The following is a 24,778-nucleotide window of genomic DNA, read 5'->3' on the forward strand; positions in this document are numbered from 1 at the left end:
CTGATTGGGGCTGAGCAACTTGGCCCCTGACAGGCAGTCAGACTCAGTCACGTTGAGTCACATTTAGTCACATTTGGACATTTTGGGACATTTTCATGGAGTATATGGATTTGATATTATTGGAAAGGTGTAGGGATTCAGCACCTTAGAAAGATACCCATTATAATTTTGAAATTGAATATAATATTGCATTAGTCTATTACTATGTTACTATGTACAATATGCTACGATGACTATCAGACGATCTCTGCTTGGTTCCAGAAGAGTAAGTGGCTTACCAACAAGGATTACAAAAGTGGAGACGAATTTTCACTCGGAAACTCGCGATCCCGGTGCCCTTTCCCCGTATTCTTTGTATCTCCCATGTGACAACTTACATTAGACGTCGCATCATGGCGACTGTCAATAGGAATATGTTCGGAGCGAGCATAACCCAACCGCCTGGCGGTACCCAGTTGATGGTTCTGCCGTTGAATCTCATCGCGGAGATTGTGTCGCATGTGAGAAAGAGAGAGCTCCACATATCTCATTTCCATCTCTAACATGCCGTAGGTCGACGATACAGGCGATCTCGCCCGGCTATGTCGAACATGTCGGGTCCTCAATTATATGGCGCTGCCACAGCTATACCGGAGCCTGACGCTGACCTCCTACGACAAAATTCGTTATCGCGGTGAACAACCAGAAGGAATAGGGAGTGCCAGTCCCTTCACGATGGGGTTGAATGCGATTATTACACGATCTTATGCGACGCTGGTACAGTCGATGACACTACGCGGGGAATGGAAAGACCATGAGCTGGAGGAGCATGCCCGAGTCGGCCGGGTGCCCGACGCATCGATGTTGTTGAACATCGCCGCCCGCGCTGCGGTAGATCGCATGACTAATCTGGAAAGCTTCAATTGGGAACTGAACACCAAAATGCTCGACACGGTTTATACAGGGCTGACCCAGCTGCCGAAGCTCACATCCCTGACGATCCGGTTTCCGTCCAGTCGTCACCCACAGCCCACTTTCGTGATACCGGGCATGCCGCATTTGCGATGTCTGAAAATCACCGATATCGACCCGCTATGCTACCCCGATGATATTGCGACTCTTCTTTGTAAAAGTAGGAAACTGCGCGAATTGAAATTACATTGGTCGCCACGCATGCGAGATGCACACGAGCCTAGTGTCTCTCTGCATGATTACTTCCGCAAGCTGATCGCAAGCAAGCAGCCCCTGGCGGTTAAGAAATTCTCCTTCCAGAATCTGTATGCCTTCCACACCGACGATTTCAACTACGCTTTTGATCCGACGACCGTCGAAGATGTCACATTCCTCAGTGGTGTTGAGGGCTCTAGTCTGGTCAACACATTCGTCGAGAGCAGCTGGCCGACAGTCCCACCCCATGCCAAGCTCCGCATGAAATCCGTTCGGATGGATGCAGTGTCAAAACGGAACTCGGAGTTCATTGGGAATTTCTCTGGACTCGAGCGGCTATACTTCGTCAATGTCACATCGGAATCAAGCGACCTTCTCAATTCTCCACGACCCGGAGGAGGCGCCGTCTCATCAGCGCTTACGCCCCCAACATCCGAACACCATTTGTCTGCGCCCAACGGAACCACAACCAACTCTCCTATTACTTCTGCTTCTCCGGCTAGCCAGCTCAGTGTTATGGCTAGCATACGAGACCTCTACCTTTCACACATTACCACAAATCATGGCGCGACATTGCGCCATCTCCTTCTCCCATCTAAATGGCCTCTCTCCACCGGGATGGTCGCGCGACTCGTTCACAGCTGTCCAAATTTGGAGCAGCTCGCCCTCGCTACCGAATTTTCTAGCATGGACTCACTGGGATTGCTAATACCCTTCCTCCGGAAGCTGAAAGCGATCCGACTTCTCATACCCCCAACCTCTGCACAGTCCTCAAATGGTCCTGCAGGTTCTACACCGAAGATGCCAGCATGTGCACGAGGAATGGCAGTGTCCAATGTAAGCACAGTGATGCAAGAGACATTCATGAATGCCAAGACTCTTGCAGAGGTGGTGGACATCGACGACTCGCTCCTGGCAGAAACGTTGAGTTACGATCTTGGCAACAAACAAGTTTACGGAAACGTGAAGATCATCAGTATGGGCTGGAAAGCGTGGGAACTGCGGGACTTCTACAAAGCCCCGGTCCCATTCGTGATCAATAAAGAGCCCCCAATACCAACAGATGGCGATAATGCATCCCCGGAGACAACCACAAATAGCCCTGTTCCCACGCAGGGTACCAACGGTGCTGGACTCAACACACCGTATCAGCCTTCCGTCGCCTATAAGTCACCCGATACACAGACAACACATATCTCTTCTTGGTCAAATCCAAGATCCGGCGTCCTACCACCGTCAACATTAGGGAAACGATCGCGAGATCGAGATGATAGCGAAACTCCCAGACCACCAACAAGCGGCCCGTATATTCCTGACAGGCACGAAGACAGTGAGGATCCTACGGCCTTCTACCCCGGCTGCTACCCGTACACCCTGGCCGAGGATGGTCTTGTGTGGAGACGGCGTGTGCGACGGGTTGGGTGGGAGGCTCTGAAGCATTGGGAGGTGTGGGCGTTGGATGCGCAGGAGATTTGAAATGGTTATCATGATTATCCGTTGCATTCTCGCGTCATGATACAAGGGAGTTTGGCATACCAATGAGCGGTGTTCGCTTTTTACCCCAGGGCTTGGGGTTTCGGGAGGTTCTAGTTTAGAGTCAAAGCAGGTTATGTCCCTTTGCTCTCGGCGTTTGAAAAGTATATATATATACTACATATGGAGATATCTCCTCTCTATGGGACTTATGTCTCTCTTATTTATAAATTGTATTTTGGTTATGTATGCTAATAGAGATCTAGCAATCTCGAGATCTATTTGTTCCTTTTTTCCCAATCAGGGCCTCACCCGGTACTGTCGGGGCTCACAGTTGAGCCAACTCTTAACCGTAGACATCGTCGCGTTCTTCTGAACATCGGCAATACCAGGCATCGCAAACTTGCCAGTATCGAAATAACGCTCAAGCCTTTGGCACACAAGGAGGCCATTGCGTGGCGAGAAAAGTTCCTCCGGTCGTGTCTTACGGAAGATGCCATCCATACTATCCTGTCACTCATAAAAGGGACCTCGATAGGTGCGATGCTTGGATCTCTTCTTTGCTCCGTATACTCCCCTAGAATAGGACACCGGAGCCATGGCTGGGTTGAGTGTTTTGCCTCGTACGCTCCGATAATTTTTTCCGGAAGTTAATCTGCTGGCTTGTGTTGCGATCCCCAATGCCCGTGTCTTTAATGGCCATGCCGATGGTAGAGGTCGTGGGGTTGATATTCGAGTTTCTTGATCTTGTCGTTCATTTTTGCCATCTCCGCACGTATTTTACGCATTTCTGAGAGAAGGCCGAAGCCGCCTTCGTATCTGTCTCCTTTGGTATCTTAAGCCACTGTGCGCCATGATGGACTGGGCCAATCCTAATGAATAACAATTGAGGCACAAAGCCAAAATCCATGTTGTACTATCAATGTGAAAGTATGAGGAATACTGACAGAATATTCCCAGACGGGTACTCGGACATCCTTGTCCATACTCCTATTTGGACCTCATCGGAAGAGGGGATGAATGTCGCGTGGATGCTTGCGGGAGCTGCGACAAGACCACACTCAGGTATGGGCTCTTCTTGCTGTAGGCCTAGCGCAAGAGCCATTTAGCTGCATTTCAATCTCCCATAAAAGCGTAAAAGACCTTTCAAACCAATAGAAAGGGTACCTTATTCAATTGGGGTATGAGGGACTGATCAATCTCGTTGTTTTCGCTGATGGATGAGTTGAATTTCCGTTGATGGCGTCTCAGGGGATGTTTTCAGAAAGAGCGTACTTTCCAAGACCTGAACAAAGATGAGGCCATAATATCGTCAGCCCTTTCATAGGGAGAAGCTATCAATTGCTGTCCTCCACCTGTCTAGAGACTGTATATAATAGTGTCCCACATCCCCCATCCTCACCCTTTTCATAAGAAGATTTTCAAAGCAACGATCGTAACAACCCGCCCTCGGAATAGCCCAACTGCATCATAGAAGACTCGTCGAGGAGGTCGAAGATCAAAATTGAATACTCGGGCCTCCACATAGGGCTCTCGCTTGGTACCCAGCCAGACCCATTGTCCATCGCCGAAATCTTGTTGGCCTCACTCACTTCTTCTTTCCCCCAATGACCTGCGACCTCTCGTAGATGAAGTCGTCAAGTCCCCGGACCTGCCAGTGGACAATCACAGAGACCAGCTCTGGGACGTTGAAAAGTCGCCCAGCGGCGTTTCTCTAGATGCCACGCGACTAGCGCGGATGAAGAATTTGTCCAGAGCGAATTGGAGCCATCGTTGATGATAGAGAAAGAAAAGGAAGGGCTGTTGAGGAGCTTCATGGAATTTATATCTTACTTTGAGTGAATGCCTACATGATGAATAGCTATCGTGTTTCGAGGGAGGTATATCAATAGAACAATAGAGAATGAGCGAGCTGATAAGAAATGAACATATATGTGAGGTGGAAGTGATATTATACCATGTTATTGCCAAGATGATCAATAGCTTCAACTGCATTCAAAAATGATTAGCTAGTGAGTAGTGGAGTAATCGTACAAGAAGATGGAAGTGCAGTCAAAGTGATCAAGTATAGAGAGAACAAAATCGGGAAATATGTGGAGGGAAAGAGAAGGGAGAAGGGAGTTTGGGTATCTAACTTAATGTTTCGAGACAAACAATTTCAATTTTTGGAAGGATTGATATTGCTATTGACTTAGATGAGGTAGGCCCTTCTTCAAACATAGAACTTAGTGAACCTGCTGGCCTCTCTCGGGCTCATTTCTAAATTCCATGTTTAGTCCACCAGAATGATTTCTGTCGTCATCTTCAATCAAGGTAGTCCTCTGCAAAAAGATCCTCCATATCCCATTTATCGGAATAGCCGTGAAACTCAATTTTCAAAGTAATCGTTATTCCCCACAGCAACCCCACCTGGAAACGAGAAGCCATGGCCAAAGAACTGCGTAATCTCTTGAGCCTTGAGCTTCTTGAGACAGCCTTGAAGATTCGGGTGTCGTTTCTTGAAGCGTCGGATCGCATGGGGAAACACACGAGGAGGGTGATCAAAGTTCAGCTCTTTCAAACTAGGGTACTTAGTCTGTTAAGAACGGTCAGCGCTGGCTGTATTCCAAGACAAGGGTAGAATGAGCACATACCGAAATGTCCCAGAAAATCGATTCCCATGCGTCAGGGCACATATCGTCCTCCTTCTCCTCATTTTCATAATCCATATCTTGGAAGGTCATGCGATAAAGATTGGGACAGTTCATTCGGGGGAGAGAACATTCTCCTCTCTCGCCACAAGTGAACATAAGGATAGTTTCCATTTTAGGGAACACAATATCTTTCAGATTCTGTGAAAGGTCCTTAGAGCACAACCCATCATTCAAGATACACGACTCGGCAAAAACCACAAAGTTGGCGTAAAACTGTCGACGGCCAGGCTTCAATTTCGTAAAGACGCGTTCGATTTGGGTGCCAATATGGCTCCATATAACAGGAAGTACCTCGCCAAGCCAAAGCTTGTTGACTAGACCGCAATGAATCAAGGCATTTGACGGTGCGAACCATCCTGAAGGCACAAACGAGATGATCAGGCCTATAATCTCAGCGATTCCGAGTGCTCGCTGTGCGGCGGTCATGGTTCCATGGGAAGGCATTCTCGCGACGATGGAGTGTGAGGGTTGTAGATGGAGAAGTTCAAATATGCCGAAAGAAAGAATAGAATAAAATAGGAAAGTTTCAAAGGGAAGAGGGCAAACAAAGGATGTGAATCCAAGTTTGGGAGTCTTCTGGGGAGTTTCCAGAAGACTGCGTTGATTGCTGTACGGAATCATCCCCCTCCCTCTTATCCCCTGTATACCCCTTCAACCTAGAAATTTCGTGAAAAAGCTGATATTTTTTTTGCATTAATTAAACTTCAAAGGCAATAGAGAAGAGAGGTGAGGGTGAAGCAGCAGAGAAACAAGATGCCTGAGATACTAGGACAAGATGACGCATAACTAGTGAAACATGAGTGGTTCATGTGGTTCAGTTGACCAAGTTGTATTGACCGCTAACGTTGCTGCTAACATTGCTGATACGTTACTAACTAGACAATCTACCTGGACACCTGGAAACTAGCTCTACAATGAACGGGGATGTGATTAAACACCCCCAATGTATTCCGTGAGACTCGTCGAGTGACTATGGAACCCCAAAAGCTCAGTCACTCGTCAAAGAACTCGCACGAGAAAGCCCCGTTTGATTTGGGTGCTGAACTGCATGGGCTTCAACAACTTAGTCATGTTGATGTCTTCATGCATGGGGCACCCATGTGCTACGGGACCCTCACCCAACGCTGTCTCATGGGGGGGGGGNNNNGGGGGGGGGGGGGGGGGGGGGGGGGGGGGTACAGAGAGATGGTGGTCGAGAGGGATGGGGAAGAGAAGAAGAGAAGGAAGGGGGGTGGGTGCCCTTTTATACCCCCAACAACACGTACCTTCCTAAAATGGACACTGGCCCTCCAATGCACTTTCCCCAAGAACCACATGTCACATGATATCTTTAAAGGGTTCTTTGTCAATGTCTCCATGGATGTTTAAGAGACTGTGACATTTCTGATGAGATCTGGAAGTAGAGCCTATTTCTCTACCATGAACACCTTGTACATCCACCTTTGTTTCTGCTTCTCACTGCGCTTGTCTCTCTTCTCACCTACCACAATATCCGGGACACCGAAAGAAAGGGAAGGGTGCTACTGGAGAATGTTGATAATTGGACCCCATCTTGAGGTCTTCTATAATTATCCTGCAAGCCTGTATATCATTTCGACATCTGCAACACCAAGGATATAGGGGGCATTCCTTACCAACTAAAAGCCAATTCAGCAACAATATGACAATCTACACTCCGAGTGAGCCCTGACGCATAATCCCTACCCAGCTATTGGTCTTTGCAATTCCTCAGGGCCAAGCAGAGATATCAGCAAAGCACTTGCCAAGGAAGCCAATTTCGCGACCAATAATTCACAGACGGTTATCCATGTCTTTGTCACACCAGGGTTGTCAAATTCATATCCGTTATTGCAACTCGAAGAGGACTGGTGGAAATCGAAGGATTGTTGCGCGGTTGCATGTCGTTGAGAGAAAGAGGGGATCGACAATGGAACGGGAGGAGCCGAGACCCACCAGTTTACTTCCTGGAGGTCCCTGTATATGTACTCTTTGTGCGTATAGTTATTTCTGGGATCGGCGGTGGTAGTCGGGGAGTATTGATCTTCAAACGGATAATGTCTAAGCCACTCGCACTTCTCTACCCCAAATTATCAAGTTCGAGCAAGGTGCAGACGGAAATTGCTCAGTCCTCAGGTCTTTCCCACTTCATTTAAGAAAACCCGGGGTAATAGCCAATTTAAGTGCGGATTCTCCCTCCTTGCAAAGATGTGCGTGGTAACTGCGAGAACAGATGTTGATATTAATGGCCTTACAATCGAGGCACCAAAACATCACATCGAACCCCGTGGTGTTTACCATGCCAATCAATCAAACTCTTTGTTAGATGAATAAAAGCTGGCATCCATTTATCTCTTCGCCGTAATCCTGCAGGATTTCAGAAATTCAAATTAAAAAGGCAGACTTCGATAGTGGCCCTTTGATTTGGGGGCTAAGTCGGTTTCTGCCAGCCCATATTTTCTTCGTCCAAACAAAATCGAGCACCATGATAAAAATGCGATGGCAATCCCTTTTGAGACCGGGGAGGCGTCTAACTCATAGGTTTTCTTCAATTTCTCCAGTCGCCAACAAAAAATTTCAAATGCCTGGTTTCAATGTGCCCCTGAACTGTGAAGTTAGACTCGCCCCTTTCGAAACAAAGCATATGCTAATTTACCCAGCCAAATGTTTACGAGCGAGAGCGCGGAGTACTCGGTTTATTGGGCTTTCCGAACGCTTTAGACCCAAGCCACATGGAATCTTTGGAGTAAGGGCTGGTCACAAACCGCGGCAGCTTGGAAGCTAATGCAAGCTCTCCAGTGACCTCGTGACACACAGAGAGGTTCTGATGATGCGAGTAATGAACGCCATCACCGACAAGTCCAAGTGGGATGAAAAGGTATCTAGGTTTCACGTAATCGCATTCACCATATTGACTTCTTGCAGGTGTTTGACAAGCACATCACTTCCAAATGGCGCGAGGAGATCGCCAAGAGCGGACAAGATGTGACATCAAAGATGATGGACTGGATCATCCAAGAGCTGCAGTGGAAAGCTGAAATCTTCCGAAAGACAGGTCGTGTCACCGTTTTCGATGTAGGAGTCGTCAAATCCGACAACGCCATTCCCAGTCAACTACAGCAGGACTTGAGACAAGCAGCAGCTCTTTTTGAAAATGTACCCGAGTCCCAAAAGGACCACCATCCCGGATCCGATAAGAAAGTTGTGAACCTAGTTCATCCTTCATTGTTTCCAGTCGTCTTTGGTCGGACTCGAGTTCTCCCTGACCAAATCATCGGCGTCGATGACTGTCTAAGTAGTATGGGACAGGGTACTTTGGTCCCAACTCCCTCGGAAGAAGAGAGCCGTGCCAATCGTGAGCCTGAATTCGCGCGTTATAGCTATGGTCGGCCAGAATTCAGTCGAAAATTCCAGTGGCTCCCATTTGATGTGGATATCAACAAAGATTCCAGATGCGAAATATCATCTTACATCAACAATGTACACCCGATTGAGCATCGGGGTCTGTACGATGTGGTCGAAAAGGTCATCGAGAGAACGATCCCGCTTTGGGATCAGTCCTTGACCAAAATGGCATGGGGTAAACAAAGAATTCCGTATACAAAGGTTGAGTACGGTGATCCCATAGGGCCGGAGCCTAAATGCCCTCAAGCGACCGACGATGACTTTGATGAAAGTGAGTACCTGGAGCGGCACGAGGAGTGGGAGTATTCCCACATACTACTCCCCGAGCCAGGCAACTTCGAGGTTTTCGAGGCTCATGATGAGGATAAAGTCAAACTGAGGCAGCAATTCGGCAAAAGTGGACTACAAGTGATTGTCAAATTGGCAAATATCGAATTGACCCCCGAAAAGCCTGACTATGAAGGAGGGACCTGGCACATAGAGGGTCAACTGGTCAGCTTCATTTGCTTTTCCCTTAAAGCACCAGTCTTACTAATTTCTCATTAGAATGAGCGGATATGTGCAACGGCAATCTACTACTACGACAATCAAAACATCACTGAGAGCTCGTTGTCATTCCGGCAAAGAGGTAGCCAGATGGACGACATTCAATACGAACAAGATCGGCACGAGTTTCTCCAAGATGTTTATGGCTTGGGTATGAGGGAATATTACAACGAAATTAAAGTTGCGCAAGAGCTTGGAGGCGTGGTTTGTCAAGAGGGTCGACTCCTGACATTCCCCAATTCTGTTCAGCACAAAGTGTCCCCATTTTCCTTGGCCGACAGATCAAAAAGCGGACATCGGAAGATCCTCGCGCTGTTTCTCATCGACCCTCATAGACGTGTGATCTCATCTGCCAATGTTCCTCCACAGCAAGAGGACTGGGTGCCAGAAACCTCGAAGATTGTGAATAGCGTGCGTTCGCATGCTTCAGCAAACTCGCCGGATACACCTGGTCAAGGTGTTCCCGGCCCGGTGATGAGTATGAAAGAGGCAGAAGCTTACAGACTTGAGCTTATGGAAGAACGCAGCATCGAGGCAGTGGAGAATAACAAACGGTTTGAGCATGGAGATTTCAGTCTTTGTGAGCATTAGGTGACTTCTTGCTATGTGGTCAGGAGAAAACTTCCGATATCCAGAGGGCTAAATTTAGGTTGTCATGCAAGCACAAAAGGGAGCAGTGCTCAATGGATCTATCCGAAATGTGTTGTCTTCTGCATAAGACCCCTTTTGGTTGCCTTTTACCCAGGTGGCGTCCGGCAACTCGGAAAGATGCTGCAGCTCTGCCGGCAACTATCCACGTGAGGGTCTATTTCGATGTGTTGCTGGCGACTCCCATAAGTCTCTAAAAGGGACCGGATTGTTGTGAGACTTTAACTGGGCCTTGTTCAAACCCGAGATAATTTTTCAACCTTCAACATGTCCGGACAAGTACAGAGCCTGATGTAATCGATGTACTCGGCATATTTCCCGATGTGGGGAATGTTTTGAGGCGTCATTCCTGATTCTTTTGAGTTCATCTCGTGGACGGTTCTTTTTGGGTTCTTTTGATTCGTTATCGCTTCGTTTTCACAGCTGATTGGCTCAGAATCGACCGAGTGGGATGGCGGTTAGGCGGACCGGCTGAGACACCTCCGCTCTTACGACTTGGCGGGGACTCGACCCCGCTTATCCGCCCGAGGAGGCCATCAGATTGGACTTCGGAGGTATTGCGAATTTCCAGATATTCTGGCCTCAATGGATGATCACATTGGGATGATTCGAATACTTAAAGGCCGAATCTGTCCCATTATCTCGTCCATCAATTCAAGTTCAGTCTAATGCTTTACGGTTCTATTTGGAGAAACAGCTACCATGGCCACTACTACAACTACCACCATCCCGCCCCTCAATCAATCTCCTTTTGAGTAAGCTGACTACGTTGCCTGCTACTAGACAACAATTGCTAATTGACGTTAGGCTAATTGGCCCATATGGAGATTGGAGAGACGACCTTCACAATCAGGGTTATGTAGTCATCAAGAATGCAATCGACCCAGAAAGGGCCCAGAGCTATCAGCGCAAAGCCTTGGAATGGCTCAAGTCTTTCAGCCCGGCCCTTGACCTTAATGATCCTTCTACATGGACCAAAGACAACTTGCCTGTCCAAAGCAAAGTGAATACATTCAATGGGTATTCTGTCACCCATGAGAAATTCATGTGGGATGCTCGCATGGAGCCAAAGGTATTGGAGGCATTCGCCAAGATCTGGGGTACGGACGAGCTACTCGTTTCGTTTGATGCATTGAATGTCACTCTGCCAAACCAAAAAGACAGACCTGCCAAAAAGCCATGGCCCCACGTGGACCAGTCCCCGTTCCGTCGCGGGCTCCACTGTATTCAGGGCATTATCAATCTAAGCCATGCGGGTCCCGAGGATGGATCCCTTATGGTGTTCCCGAGGTCGAACACAGTAACCGAGAGGTTCTTCGACACCGAGACGGATCCATCCACCTGGGAGCAGAAAGATATACGCCTATTCAGTGAGGACGAAATCCAGTGGTTTGGAAATCATGGGATGAAACCAATCAAGGTGCTCGCAGAGCCTGGGGATTTAATTCTGTGGGATTCACGTACTGTGCATTGGGGTGGGGAACCAACTGTCAACAGCAATACGATCCGAACGGTGATTTATGCATCATATGCCCCTTTTGAGTTAGCCACGGAAGAGAGTTTGAGGCGGAAGAAAGAAGCTTTTGAGTCTTATCGAGCAACGACTCATTGGCCACACGAGAATATAGTCATACGTGACGGAGTGGTACATCTGCCGGATGGCAGTGTCGACCCCCGCAATCGATCTGTGCCATTGGAAGTGCCAGAGCATACAGATCGGTTGCTTCAACTAGCAGGAGTAAAGTCTTATCGGTAAATTAATATAATCTATTCTTTTGGGGATTTTGGCGATCCTCCACTAAGCACATTTGATTATTAAGGGGCCAAGTTTTTTGGCGTTTTGCTGACGACCCCGCAGTGAGCCTTTGACGTCGATCTTCCGTATTGCTCACAAAGCAAATATGAAATCATTTGAATCTCGCCCTCCCGTTGATTATCCACGGAAGCGTGCATCAATCGCATGTAATTTCTGTCGACATCGGTACGCGTTCAATATCTCTATTTGAAACAGTCACTAAAGTAGACTAGGAAACGAAAGTGCGATGGCCAAAAGCCGACATGTGGCCTCTGCACCGACGCGGGGGCCCAGTGTGTCTATCAAGAAAGCGACAGGTAGAAAGCGTTCACCTCGTGAAAAAGGTTCCTAGATAGTGACGATCCATAGGGTGCAGGATATTCCAGCTGAAATCCTGCTTCGCTTGACCCATCTGGAAACCCTGATCGAGCAACAAAAGGACGCCATCACCGAACTCTCAGCCCGGGTAGCCTCTTCATCGGATCATCCGGCTCGGTCCGTTCCCTCTATCTATTCGTCACAGCCAAAATACGACTGGGATCCATCTTCGGAGCATGTATACGATAAAACTTTCGGTCTTTTTTCACCGGAGAACACATACGGCCATGAATATGCATTTACTATTCCCCTCGGTCATCATACGCCAACCGGAAGCCTATTTGTGTTAGATCGAGTCAAAAATTTGGTTGGCGACTACCCTCAAGACTTTTTTAAGCAGATAGAGAAAAAGCGACCATTCAACAGCATCCAGGCTGCAGGCATACCTCAGGCTTTTGAACAAATCGACATATCCCGACTGCATCCCCAGGTCACCAAACCCCTGATCACCGAGTTTCTTCACCATGTCCATCCATTCTTCCCAATTGTCGAGCCGCAGTTGTTACATATGCTCTTTGACACCTTCTCAACATATACCAAGGTCAACAGCATCCAAACTTCACTTTATCTCGTCATTCTGGCTTTGGGAAAGGCATCCTCGAATCCTCAACGAATTTTTGATATCGAGGCAGATCAAGATCTGAGTGGGATGGAATATTTCGCTTGCGCATATCAATACTTGAACAACCCGTTGATAACGTCCTTCACAGCGGACCACTTGTTGCCTTTGGCTTTATTCTACGGATCTTTGTACCTGCGTCACATAGGACGCCCGATTCAAGCATGGCAGATGATACGTGATGCATCCGGTAGTGTGCAGATCATGATTGCCGAGTAAGTGTCTTCTCTGAATACGTCTTTCCGTGGAGATATTGATATGAATTGAATACAGACTACATGACATGAACACACACGAAGAGCGAGCTAGTCTCTACCGGATTGCTTGGGGTTGCTTCATTCTCGAATGGTTGGTATACTCTCTGGGATTATCTTACATCCAGCTAACCACCTCGCCCCAGTGACGATCTCGCCGAGTTCCATTTCCCTTCCAGTGGTATTGAGCTCCTTGTCGTTAGACTACCCTTTCCTCGAATTTCAGAAGATAGCCGAAATGGCCACCTTGTATTCCTCGCAATGTGCTCGATCAGAAAGCTTCTCAACCGTGTGCACAGTGCTCTGTATGCCAAATCCGATCAGGAGAACTTCCATGCTAGCCCTCCGCCTCAACACACAAGTGACACCCCCAGTGCGACTCCCCAGAAGCATTCGATTACATCCCTCAAGACAATCAGCGAGGAACTAGATCGTCAGTTGGAGGATTGGTTTGGTTCTCTCCCAAATCCCATCAGGCCAACCCTGGGCAATACGATATCCGCAGATCACCCTTACGATACTTACATTCTCGCTCGGTACTACGCCACAAAACACATCATCTGCCGCCCGAGTCTTGTTTTTGCTGCCCACACCCAGGGCAGTACAGTATTGCCAGAGTTTGTTTTTGCGAATTGTAAGAAGTGCGTCGATAGCTGTCGCAAATTCATTTGGGCGGCATCGATTCTTATGCGGCAGAGAACGCACTCAAACTGGCACAAAATGCAAGCGTAAGATCATCGTTCTGTTTCTGAGTTTCATCTTACTTACTTCACACATCTAGAATGTTGGCTGCGATTTTTACTCTCTCGACTGCGAAAACCACGCCAGCTTTAGAGGCCCTTGTTCCGGACTTCGATGATCTAGTGAAAGAAGCAATTCAATGCATTGAACTATGGGCGCAGCATTGCGAAACAGCGGATACAGTCGTCAGCATGTTGAAGACAATCCGGCAGAAAGTGCGAGTGTTAGTTCGGGGAGCTTAGTAGAGAGTATCTCGATTTATGCTTGGGTACATAGCTATACGTATTTTGTTGCTTCGCATTGGCATGTATATTTGTGAATCTGAATGCGCTGAAGATCAACGAGAGGCTAGCATTTGAAGTCTACTGAATATATTGTTGTTTCAAAGTTGTGCATGGTGGGTTTGTTATCAGTAAATCCCCCACGCGCTGCGGGGGATTTCGGGAAATGGTTCAACTTGGACAACACTTCACTTGCACAAGAATATGTCTCCACCACGACTAACGAGCCAGATTAATTTCATTCATGGTGTTCGACTCGCAGGGGAGCCGTCCACCTGGAATATCCAGATCGGATACCCTGCAGACTCTCCAGGGGGCATAGTCACCTCTGTGACCCCGCATGAACCCTCTACTACGGATGATCTCGAGTCTCCTCTAGCCTTACCAGCCTTGACACACCCTCACATTCACCTAGATAAAGCCTTTATCCACAGTGCACCTGAATATGCCCCATTTCTACCTACGGCTGGCACGTTCCAGGAGGCTTTGTCCTCCACGACCAAGGCTAAACAGCAATTCAGCCATTCTGATCTCATCAGAAGAGGAGAGTGGCTTCTTGCTGAGTCCGTTGCATCGGGTGTCACTGCAATGAGAGCATTTGTGGAGGTAGACCATACAGTGCAGCTGATGTGTTTAGAAGCAGCCGTTGCTTTGAAAAATCAATGGAAAGCATCTTGCGATATCCAAATCGTCTGCTTTGCACAAGACCCAATATTCTCTAGTGAATATGGAGAAGAAAACATGAACTTCCTGGAAACCGCTCTTGATAAATATCCGCAAATCGATGTTATCGGAACAACACCATACGTCGAATCCAGTGCCGAAGCTGCAAAGCAAAACATCGAATGGGCGATTGATCGTGCCTTGCAGCTGAACAAACACGTCGACTTCCATCTCGATTACAACCTCGACTCAAACAAAGAGGCCCTAGTTTGGCATGTCCTACAAACCCTCAAACAACGAAGTTGGACCACCCACTCAACAGACAAGCGTGTCATGCTTGGTCATTGTACACGATTGACCCTGCTCACGGAGAACGAATGGGCTCGGCTGGCAGCTGAAATCCACGAGAATGAACTCCCAGTCAGCTTTGTGGGTCTCCCAACAAGCGATATGTACATGGCGTCACCTCCCAGAGCGAGCGAGGACTGCTGCAAGCCATCACAAGATCGTCCGAGAGGCACTCTACAAGTCCTAGAGATGATCCAGAAATACAGCCTGGATGCAGTGATTGGGGTGAATAATGTCGGCAATTCATTTACCCCATGGGGTTTGCCTGATCCATTATCGTTGGCTTGTCTCGGCGTGGGAATTTACCAAGCTGGAAGTCAGGCGGATGCTGAGCTACTCTATGAGTGTGTCTCGACACGAGCCAGGGCGGCTATTGGGCTCTCGCCAGCCCATTCGGGTCTATGTGTGAAGCAGGGATGTCGACCGGACCTGCTGGTGGTTCATCATAGAGATGATACTGGGTGCGGTGTGTCTCGACCACGAACAAATGTTGCAGAGGTTGTGTGGACTCCGCCGGGGAAATTTAATAGGGATGTGGTTTCTGGTGGACGACTTAAGATTTCTCCTTTTGCTGTTGCGGAGTCAGACGCTCTGTATCAATTCTGATTTTGTTTCATGCGACAGTCATCGAAGATAGGGTTATATGTACATAACGGCCAATTGGTGGGATTAATCATCCATGCAAATTGGACGACTAAAGATATAAATCAACGCTTTTCAACAAACTGGAAAGTTCAGATTCGTGCGAGCATCCATCAAAGTCCCCATTCGATTATTAATAAAAATCAGCAGAAACCCGTGGACCAATCTGGCATTCTGGATCTTCAAAGATCAGACAGAAAAAAGAGAGACACAAGGCAAGACTAATTGGTTGTCTTCGGCCGCAAGGCATAGAACTGCACCGGCAAGAGACCCAAAGACTGCGGGAATCCCTTCTGGAGTTCCGACTTAACGATCTCCATGCCAGCCGCCTCGAAGACCTGCCTGAATTTCGCATCTGTCCTTGTAACACTGCTATCCTCACTGTCGTACATATCCTGTCCAGAGAAATGAGTGGACAAGTTCTCCTTGACAACCATAAGGCCGGTCGGAGTCAAAGCTTTGCGACACCGCACGGTATAGTCAATGAGCTGTGAATCGGTGAGGTGGCCCACACACCACTGGACCCAGATCAAATCGTATTTCTTCTCTGGGGTCCAATCTTCAAGGCCACGCGTGTAAATGCTTCCAATGATGCCGTCTCGTTTCAATTGGCTGTCTTTCATCACTTGTGTGAACTTGGCTACCGGCTCTACCGCATCTACCACGTCACAGACATGGCTCAGGAAGCCTTCTGTCACCCGGCCGATACCGGCACCGCAGTCCACGCCTAGGGGGAATTTTCCTGCGGATTGAACACCTGGTATCAACCGGCGGATCTTGGCCAGGAAGGTTTTAGACCCTTGTAGGTCAATGCGTGTTACTGAAGGGAACTCGCCCAGCATGCTGCCCGTGGTGGCTGGGACACTGTTCCAGTATGCCAAGGAAGCCGCATGGTTGATTTTGGAATCAGCGGTGGTTGAGTCTGTCATGTTGGAATTTTTGACAGTGTTGACAGTGTTGGCCTGTATGATTGTTTATCGGCACGATTAAATATCCGCAAGAGGCAGAAATGTCTTAGGTGAGGATTGTGTCACAGGAAAATCAATATCCATCCCACTCACGTGATCATTTAATTGCAACGTATATCGTACAACATTCTTTTATGTGCACTCTGTCCATATTTAAGGCTCTACCTTTGAGGTGCTTATTTGCATACTTTATTGTGATTGGTTTAGATTATCCTTGTCTTTAACGCTAAAATATTTCCCTGAATTCTTGGCAGTTCGACTTTAATTGCTAATCTCCTAAAGACGTGATACGCTAGAAGCATTAAAAAAAACCAAGACTTGGGGCTGTGCTGTGATCGACAGGGATAAAACAGAAAAAAGAAGTCGAGATTCCCTCTAACAGGCTGAAACTTGAGTTCAGGGTACCTGGGGACTTGGGGACTTACGTGTTCTGGGGCGACACCCCCGTTGAAACGGGCCTGTGATTGGAAGTGCCCATAGCGTCTCCATAAGGGTGTAAACTGCCGATCCGCTCATAAATCGTGTCTTTCCCCTTATCTCCCTTTCCAACCACTTTTTCCCTACTCACCACAGTCATTCCTTTATACTGTTTTTTTGATTTTCAACCATGGCAAACGATCGCACAGATGAGCGTAAGCTCGAGGGTGGCTCTCCTGCCCCCAAGGACGACGGCCTCCACCCCGGTTTCTACATTGCGTACGTAACAATTTACGTGGTCTGGTTGCCCAGAATTAAACTAAGACTCGACTTTTTAGCCTGTGGATTGCTCTGAGTTCCAGTGTCATTCTGTTCAACAAATGGGTTCTTGCGAGCGCCAAGTTCAGTATGGACCCCTTCTCTCTGATCCCCTATTATTCGCTTGGTGACTTTGCCACTAACCTTTATTGATTCTAGACTTCCGTGAGTCCCTTCGCCGCCAAGTCGCGATTAAACCGCGTCCGGAGAATTCAATTACTGACATGAGATACCAGCGCTCTTCTTGACCACCTGGCACATGGTGTTCGCCACGGCGATGACCCAGATTCTTGCCCGGTTCACCACCGTGCTTGACTCCCGCCACAAGGTCCCTATGAACCCGGCCACCTATACGTGAGCAAACCCCGATAATGCAATGTGGAACAGCTAGCACGGCTGAAATCCGACCCGAATACTCGATCGCTGACTGGTGGGATTTGTGTAATACAGACGCGCCATTGTGCCCATTGGTGTCATGTTCAGTTTGAGTCTGATCTGCGGTAACCTGGCATACCTCTACCTGAGTGTTTCCTTCATCCAGATGCTTAAGGTGCGTTTGAACTAGGAGTTCAACCTTAAATGCGATCTCCGTCCGCTCTCGCGAATGCTAGACTTGACTTGATGCTAATACCATGGTTTTATTTAGGCCACCAACGCTGTCGCGACCCTTGTGGCTACCTGGGCTTTCGGAATCGCTCCTACCAACTTGAAGACCCTCGGCAATGTGGCTCTCATTGTTGTCGGTGTTGTTATTGCCTCGTTCGGCGAGATCAAGTTCGACATGCTCGGCTTCCTCAGTATGTTATATGTTATCTTCTGCTATATTTGACATTCGAGTCCTAACAACCATACAGTCCAGATTGCCGGTATCGTCTTCGAGGCTCTCCGTCTTGTCATGGTCCAGCGTTTGCTCAGCTCCGCCGAGTTCAAGATGGACCCCTTGGTCTCTCTTTACTACTACGCCCCGGCTTGCGCTATCACCAACGGTGTCGTCACCCTCTTCGCTGAGGCTCCCCGTCTTACCATGGGTGATATCTACGGTCTTGGTGTCGGAACTCTCATTGCCAACGCACTGGTTGCTTTCCTTCTTAACGCTTCCGTTGTTTTGCTGGTAAGTCATTTTATCTCATAGTAAGCAGCTTGTCACTAACACACCAATAGATTGGCAAGACTTCTGCTGTTGTCCTGACCATGGCTGGTATCCTCAAGGATATCCTCCTTGTCGGTGCCTCCATGTTCATTTTCCGCGACCCCGTCACTGCCCAGCAGTTCTTCGGTTACTCCATCGCCCTGGCTGGTCTGGTGTACTACAAGCTCGGTGCTGAGAAGTGCCAGAGCCTTGCTACCGATGTGCGCCTCCAGGTTGGTGAGTACAACCGCAGCAACCCTGCTCGCACTAAGGCTATCCTCATTGGTGTGCCTTGCGCTCTCATTCTGCTCGTTCTCTACACCGGTAGCTCCGCCCCCGCTGCTGCGCAGGTGACCCACTAAGCACGAACACGCGTACATTGGCGAACTGAAGCAATCGACGGAAATTTGGAACACGCGGAGCACATTCCGCGGTGGCCTATTGTTTCACGAATCCAAGCTCGGGTAAGTAAACCCGATGCTTATGTTAAATTTTGATAAAGATCATGTCTTGTCTTGTCTGGACAGGACATAACATGCATGTAAAGTTAGGGGACATAGACGATATCTAGCTGTTTTCATTGGGGATAGGATATATAATAAACGGCTGTACGAGATTGATATATTGTATCAACTAGACATTCATTCCTAGTATTTCCATTGCGCAGTACTCCGTGCAATGGTTCCAATTCAATGTTTCGGGTAGACATCTTCCTCAACGAATCAACAATGATACAGCGTATCCTATTCCTCTTTCATGGATAACGCTTGAACAAAATATCCGCCAGGCCAAAACAAACAGCCCCGACAGCAAACGTACTAGCAAAGACAGAAAACCCGACGACATACGCAGGTGAGTCTTCAGCCGGAAACAGGGCAGTCCCATACAACTGCGCCAAAGCAGTAACGCTAGAGATCCACGCAAGCATAATCGCACGAACGTCACGAGTAACCGAAGCCAGAGCCGTAGTAGCAAATGAAAGAGCCAGCGCATTTCCCGTCCAGAGAGTCATGTTAATGAAGCATAAAAACACATATCGCGCAGTGTAGTTTCGAATACCCGCCATAAGAGCGAAAAACACCATCCCGAATGTCATGTTGCCCACCAATAGCTGTCCTCTAGTATGGGGTTTGCAGTCAGCGAACCAGCAAATGGGGATAGCTGCAGCCAGAGAAGCAATATAGAGTGGAGCTGTCATATACTGCGAGGTGGTAGATGTGTATCCCATGTCGTTGACCAATGTTGGATAGAAGTATGAGATAGCCCCGGCTCCCACAATGGTACTGTACCCCGGGATCAGAACCCACGCTCGCCAATTTGAGAGTGCTTGGAGCAAGAGTATAAAGATAGAGGTGTTTTGGGTTTTTGGGTCGCCTTGATCGGCGATTCTGTCTTCGATGAGTCTTTGTTGGGCTAACTTTCGTTCTTCAGGGGATAGCCCCCGACTGCTGTGCGGGTAGTCGAGTAGAGTCTAGTGCACGATCAAGCTTACACCTGCAGTTGCGACTCCTTCGACAATAAAGAGCCATCTCCAGCCACGAATACCATGTGCGCCATCTAATGTCGATGTGATGGCTCCTGAGATTATGTCCCCAAAGGCTCCGGAGAGTATACCTGCGGTCAGGAAGCTGATGAACCGTTTTGATCTACTTCGAGTAAGTGATATTCCAAGGCCATGCTATTGTTGTATAGGCAAACTTACTGCTCGTTCTTTCGATACCATGTAGAAATTAAGAAGATCACAGCTGGCTTCATCAACGTTAAAATGAATTTCTGGAATTTTACTCAAGTCACTCACACTAAAACCGGCTTCGAAGACCCCAAGAAGGAATCTCAGGGCTATGAGTTGGCCATGGTTACGGACAGCTCCTATCAAGGCTGCCACAGATCCCCATGCAAACGTGATTATTGGAATGAAAACCGATGGGCGAGTCCGAGCGAGAATCATGCTAAACCAAACTTAGCATTTTTTCAGGTGGAAGAGACAAAGCTCTCGTGGTACTTGGATGGCACTGCAGATATAGTATACCCAATCACCCATACTATCACGGCTGTATAGTATTGCTGTGATGTGAGGTGCAGATCCTCTTCTATTCCGGCGATTTTTGCAAGGCCAATGTTCGATCTGTCCTGCATAGTACTCTCAGCTGGATATTACTAGTTGGAAATTGCTAGGTTGAGGTACCATGTATGAGAAAAGGTAAAGAATAAAGACTGAAGGCATCAAATAGAGATCGATCTTCCGGACGAGCTTTCTCTCAGCGTCTGCATCGACAATGATACACCTGGAAGTTTCTTCAGAGTGCAAATCCTGAGCTTTGCTGTGCTCGACAGATATAGACATCTCAGCCATAGTTGATTAGTTGTGGTAAGTGATATTGACAAAGGTGACCTTTCTCGACCATCATTACTCGCATCTGGTCTGGAATTAGTGAGCTTATATCGTTAAATCTACCGAGTTATTAGTCTACATGGAAAACCCTTGGTCGGCTGGGCTACCTAGTACTTGGGATTAGGGTTGAAGAACTGGGTGGTTATCGGCATGATCTTGTTCGATGCCACGAACATTCCACAACATTGTTTGTGTTGTAGCAAAGCCCAAATCAAAACATTCCATCAAGATCATGGTAAGTAGGGCTATTTACAACTATACCGAAAATCAACGGCTACATAGAACCACGTAGTTAACTGACTCTATAAATAGCTAATAGCAGAGACTGTTTGTTTTGTAGTTCAATTTGAATCTAGTAGTTCCCTGTATAAGTCATTTTTAATTATAAAAACTCTACTCTGTACATGTGTAGTCATTCGCGGAGGTGGCCGTTTTTGCGTGGCCGTTTATGGAAATGTGTCATTGTTGCGCGTTCGGGCCCAGACATGCCCCCAATTTCTTAAATTTCATTTTTCCAAACATTCAGACAACCTTTGCTATTTTCCAGTGGCTTCGCGTGTTTTTGAAGCTTTTCAAGTGCTGAAAGCAGCAGAACAAATATTTGGCCATGGCAACCAACAGAGGGATTGTGGTCATATCAGGAGGGAGCGCGGCGAACAATCTCGTCGATGTATTCAACGCCGTCCGTGAAAGCAAGAATTGCCCACTTAGCTACATCATTCCAATCAGTGATAACGGAGGATCCTCTTCCGAGTTGATTCGAATATTCGGCGGCCCTGGGATTGGTGATGTTCGGAGTAAGCCCAGCACCTTGGATCTCCCTAACTCGCTTGTTAACTTGTCGGACAGGTCGATTGGTACGCTTGATTCCGGACTCGCCAGCAAATCCTGAGAGGTCAGCAGTCAAGGCATTGTTTAACCATCGGTTGCCTGCGGAAGCAGGCATCGCAACCAATGAATGGCAGTCCATTGTTGACGGCACATCTGAGCTATGGACAGCCATCACCCCCGCAAAGAAAGAGTTGATACGCTCATTCTTCAATGTATTAAACCTGGAGATTTTGAAGCGAGCCCGACCGCCATCATCAACCTTTGACTTCACCGCCGCAAGCGTGGGAAATCTTTTTTTGACTGCCGCCCGGCTGTTCAGTGGAAGCTTCGAAAGTGCCATCTATCTCCTTGGGAGCATCTGTGGCGTCCCGTCAGATCTGGTGCGCGTAATTCCAGCAATCAACTCCAATTTCTCCCACCATATCTCTGCATCGCTTGCGGACGGAACTGTCATTGTTGGCCAGAACAGTATCTCGCACCCAAGCGAGGCGACGGCCCTTGAGCACAACTCTCGCTCTAGGAGACCGAGTTTGCTGCTTGCCGATGGAGATGATGTTGACTACACAGATTCCGAAATGTCGGACCCGACCACATACGAAGAAGATCATCTTCCCGGCTCGTTGGCAACTCTCCGCAACAAGAATATCAAGTTCAGTAAGACTGAGAACGAAGATTTGAGTTCCAGAATCACTCGCATTTGGTACATCAACCCCTATGGCCAGGAGATCCGGCCACCTGCCAATCCGCGAGTGCTGGAAGCAATAAACGATTCCCAGGCCATTATCTATAGTATCGGCTCTCTCTACACATCAATCATCCCTGCTATCGTCCTCCGAGGCGTAGGCAAAAGCATCGTCTCCAGCCCAGCCCGACACAAAATCCTCATTTTGAATGGATCATTGGATCGGGAAACAGGGCCTCCGTCCGCACCATTTTCTGCGTCTGATTTTGTGGAAGCAATTGTAAGCGCTGGAGAAGAAAGCCGTGGACGGGGCCCGATTATTCATGCTCAACATCAGAGTCAAACCCCCACGAAGACTTCAGGGCAAGACAATGTTCGAAATTATAGAGCCCTTCCGTACACCAACTATGTTACTCATATCTTGCATCTGGATGGTCCGGGAACACCGCATGTGGACCGTGAGCGGCTCACGCACATGGGCATTGAAACGCTTCGTCTTTACGGACGAAAAATCATGTCCAAGGATGGTGATAAGGAGACGGTTGTGGGAATGCAATATGATCCTAATGCCCTTGTGCAGGCCATTGAGGTAGTGTTGGGGAAGAAGGGGGATGCAATGGTTCGAGGTGGACTGGGAAATGCGCTGGGTCGACGGAATACACTCGATCCTGCAAGAAGGGACCGATAGGATATGCAACAGTATCCGTTTAGAAGGAAACCTTGGAAGATTGTACTATAAGCTATATCCAGATACAACTACGTCTACACATCGTGCAAATTAATAGAAAATGAAACACCATTCGTTAATTTAGGGTCGTTAAACACAGACACAAATCGCTTATGCAAAATCCCAACCAAATACCATCCATTCCCATGCTCCGATTCGCAATGCCGCAAGAGTCAAGAGAAAAATAAAGATTTGAAGAGCCAAGGGAAGAACCCGTGTAAATGCTCTATGCACCAGATGCGGAAATATCACCTCGCTTTTTTGTGAAAAATAACAGCGGAATGAGATTCTTAGACTTCCCAGGCACTTCCTTCCGCGAGATCGGTGTGCGACACACCGGGCAGGTACCCTTATGTTGTTTCGAAGAGTCACCGCCGCGTGTTTGTTCGCTCATCTTCAAGCAGTCGATAATGCACTTGTGACAAAAGAGATGTCCTAAACATGAGGAGTCAGTAGAAGCCCTGGGATAACGAAAGCCTATATAGTATAGAATCAAGAACATACCGCATGAGGTGCTCGTTGCGTCCACAGGCGTCTCCATGCAAATGGGGCATTTGTAAGCGAGTATAGCGGAGAGATTTGAATCCCTCTCCTCTGACGCCTGCGCTTTGATGGCGTCCTCCCTCTGTTTGGCCACTGTTCGAGCGAGTGCGGCCGCGCTTGAGTCGTCGGTCATATCGATCGTTTCGATGGGCTCGTCTTCGGAGAGAGTTGAAGAGGATGTGACGGAATCGCTGTGCTCATCGCTCCAATTACGGCGACGCTTGACACCACGAGTAGGAGCCACTTGTTCATGGCGGGAAGAAGATGCGTGGGTTGAGGCGTTAGGCGGGGAGGAGGATAAAGAGATAGGATTTTGCCGGGAAGATCTGGTTGTCAGGTCGACAACATCGGTTCTATTTCGGCTCATTGTGACCGACTGGGAATTGCGACTCTTTCTAAGAGGTTCGTGGGGTTAAACGAGGAAAATAGTCTGCGATTGGAAAGGGAACTCGTCTGCGGCTCTGTGCTGCCGTGTGGGGGAGAACGTGAGACGATCTAGAATTGGTGGCCGACGAACAGCCTCAGGATGTTGAAAAAAATTCGTTGAGACACAAGGCAGCTATTATAGGTTTGAGCAAAAGAATCGTCGGCAAAATTGGGGGCCTCTTCAGCGATCAAAGCAGGTGATGGCGACAATGCCGGATACATGGATCTTATCAAACAGGTCATGTGGCGATAAGTGATGCGATAAGTATTGCCCGTCTATAATTAGAAGGCGGTCTGTGGGTTAATGGAGGGGTGTTCCTTGGATGATTGTAACCCCACGTGATCAAGACCCGTCCTTAACGACAGAATTTCTTAACATAATGCGCATTGTCTGCAAATAGAAGGCGGTCGGTAACTCAAGGGAAAATAATATTCCGTCCTGCATGACGCCCGGATATCGCGATAGGCGATGATATGGAAATTACCTACATCCAACTTGAATACTTCTTTTTCTAGGATTTTCTTCGGGCTACCAGTGCAGCCTTACGGCTGTGGCCATACTTCTAACATGACCTGACATTGCCAGACTTTTATTTTTATGATGTTATCTTGGAAGTCCTCCTGCGCTCCTTGTTCCAGGGGTGCCCTGAGGTCTTTCTTGCGACCGAATTCGCCGCTTTTGGTTGAGCTGCCATCACGGTATCAATTACACAGAA

At 48.0% G+C, this 24,778-nt stretch overlaps 9 protein-coding genes across 9 annotated transcripts; 5 read left to right on the top strand and 4 right to left on the bottom strand.

Moving 5' to 3' along the window:
• Window positions 1-392: 392 nt before the first annotated feature.
• PEX2_015290 (uncharacterized protein) lies at window positions 393-2,622 on the top strand (the record flags this gene model as incomplete). Its single annotated transcript, XM_016738805.1, has 2 exons — window positions 393-500; window positions 553-2,622. The coding sequence occupies 2 exons, from the start codon at window positions 393-395 to the stop codon at window positions 2,620-2,622; spliced, it is 2,178 nt and encodes a 725-aa protein (XP_016602537.1).
• Window positions 2,623-4,987: 2,365 nt separating this feature from the next.
• On the bottom strand, window positions 4,988-5,756 carry PEX2_015300 (uncharacterized protein; the record flags this gene model as incomplete). Its single annotated transcript, XM_016738806.1, has 2 exons — window positions 4,988-5,194; window positions 5,253-5,756. 2 exons carry the CDS (start codon window positions 5,754-5,756, stop codon window positions 4,988-4,990), a joined length of 711 nt encoding a protein of 236 aa, XP_016602538.1.
• A 2,285-nt stretch (window positions 5,757-8,041) lies between these two features.
• Window positions 8,042-9,851, top strand: PEX2_015310 (DUF4246 domain-containing protein; the record flags this gene model as incomplete). Its single annotated transcript, XM_016738807.1, has 4 exons — window positions 8,042-8,055; window positions 8,109-8,187; window positions 8,235-9,206; window positions 9,261-9,851. The coding sequence occupies 4 exons, from the start codon at window positions 8,042-8,044 to the stop codon at window positions 9,849-9,851; spliced, it is 1,656 nt and encodes a 551-aa protein (XP_016602539.1).
• A 759-nt stretch (window positions 9,852-10,610) lies between these two features.
• Window positions 10,611-15,593, top strand: PEX2_015320 (putative zinc metallopeptidase; the record flags this gene model as incomplete). Its single annotated transcript, XM_016738808.1, has 9 exons — window positions 10,611-10,663; window positions 10,716-11,660; window positions 11,767-11,889; window positions 11,937-11,996; window positions 12,073-12,915; window positions 12,974-13,048; window positions 13,101-13,682; window positions 13,736-13,910; window positions 14,208-15,593. The coding sequence occupies 9 exons, from the start codon at window positions 10,611-10,613 to the stop codon at window positions 15,591-15,593; spliced, it is 4,242 nt and encodes a 1,413-aa protein (XP_016602540.1).
• Window positions 15,594-15,850: 257 nt separating this feature from the next.
• On the bottom strand, window positions 15,851-16,558 carry PEX2_015330 (N-terminal protein methyltransferase; the record flags this gene model as incomplete). The annotated part of the gene is made up of 1 exon (XM_016738809.1): window positions 15,851-16,558. One exon carries the CDS (start codon window positions 16,556-16,558, stop codon window positions 15,851-15,853), a length of 708 nt encoding a protein of 235 aa, XP_016602541.1.
• Window positions 16,559-17,204: 646 nt separating this feature from the next.
• Window positions 17,205-18,823, top strand: PEX2_015340 (uncharacterized protein; the record flags this gene model as incomplete). Its single annotated transcript, XM_016738810.1, has 8 exons — window positions 17,205-17,293; window positions 17,353-17,420; window positions 17,492-17,497; window positions 17,569-17,686; window positions 17,783-17,882; window positions 17,979-18,129; window positions 18,187-18,443; window positions 18,494-18,823. 8 exons carry the CDS (start codon window positions 17,205-17,207, stop codon window positions 18,821-18,823), a joined length of 1,119 nt encoding a protein of 372 aa, XP_016602542.1.
• Window positions 18,824-19,215: 392 nt separating this feature from the next.
• On the bottom strand, window positions 19,216-20,018 carry PEX2_015350 (Major facilitator superfamily domain, general substrate transporter; the record flags this gene model as incomplete). Its single annotated transcript, XM_016738811.1, has 2 exons — window positions 19,216-19,909; window positions 19,954-20,018. The coding sequence occupies 2 exons, from the start codon at window positions 20,016-20,018 to the stop codon at window positions 19,216-19,218; spliced, it is 759 nt and encodes a 252-aa protein (XP_016602543.1).
• Window positions 20,019-21,460: 1,442 nt separating this feature from the next.
• On the top strand, window positions 21,461-23,054 carry PEX2_015360 (LPPG:FO 2-phospho-L-lactate transferase CofD/UPF0052; the record flags this gene model as incomplete). Its single annotated transcript, XM_016738812.1, has 2 exons — window positions 21,461-21,650; window positions 21,703-23,054. The coding sequence occupies 2 exons, from the start codon at window positions 21,461-21,463 to the stop codon at window positions 23,052-23,054; spliced, it is 1,542 nt and encodes a 513-aa protein (XP_016602544.1).
• Window positions 23,055-23,319: 265 nt separating this feature from the next.
• Window positions 23,320-24,003, bottom strand: PEX2_015370 (uncharacterized protein; the record flags this gene model as incomplete). The annotated part of the gene is made up of 2 exons (XM_016738813.1): window positions 23,320-23,528; window positions 23,598-24,003. 2 exons carry the CDS (start codon window positions 24,001-24,003, stop codon window positions 23,320-23,322), a joined length of 615 nt encoding a protein of 204 aa, XP_016602545.1.
• Window positions 24,004-24,778: the final 775 nt, after the last annotated feature.

This window comes from Penicillium expansum (assembly GCF_000769745.1).
Source record: "Penicillium expansum strain MD-8 chromosome Unknown contig45, whole genome shotgun sequence".
NCBI classification, from domain to species: Eukaryota; Fungi; Ascomycota; class Eurotiomycetes; order Eurotiales; family Aspergillaceae; genus Penicillium; species Penicillium expansum.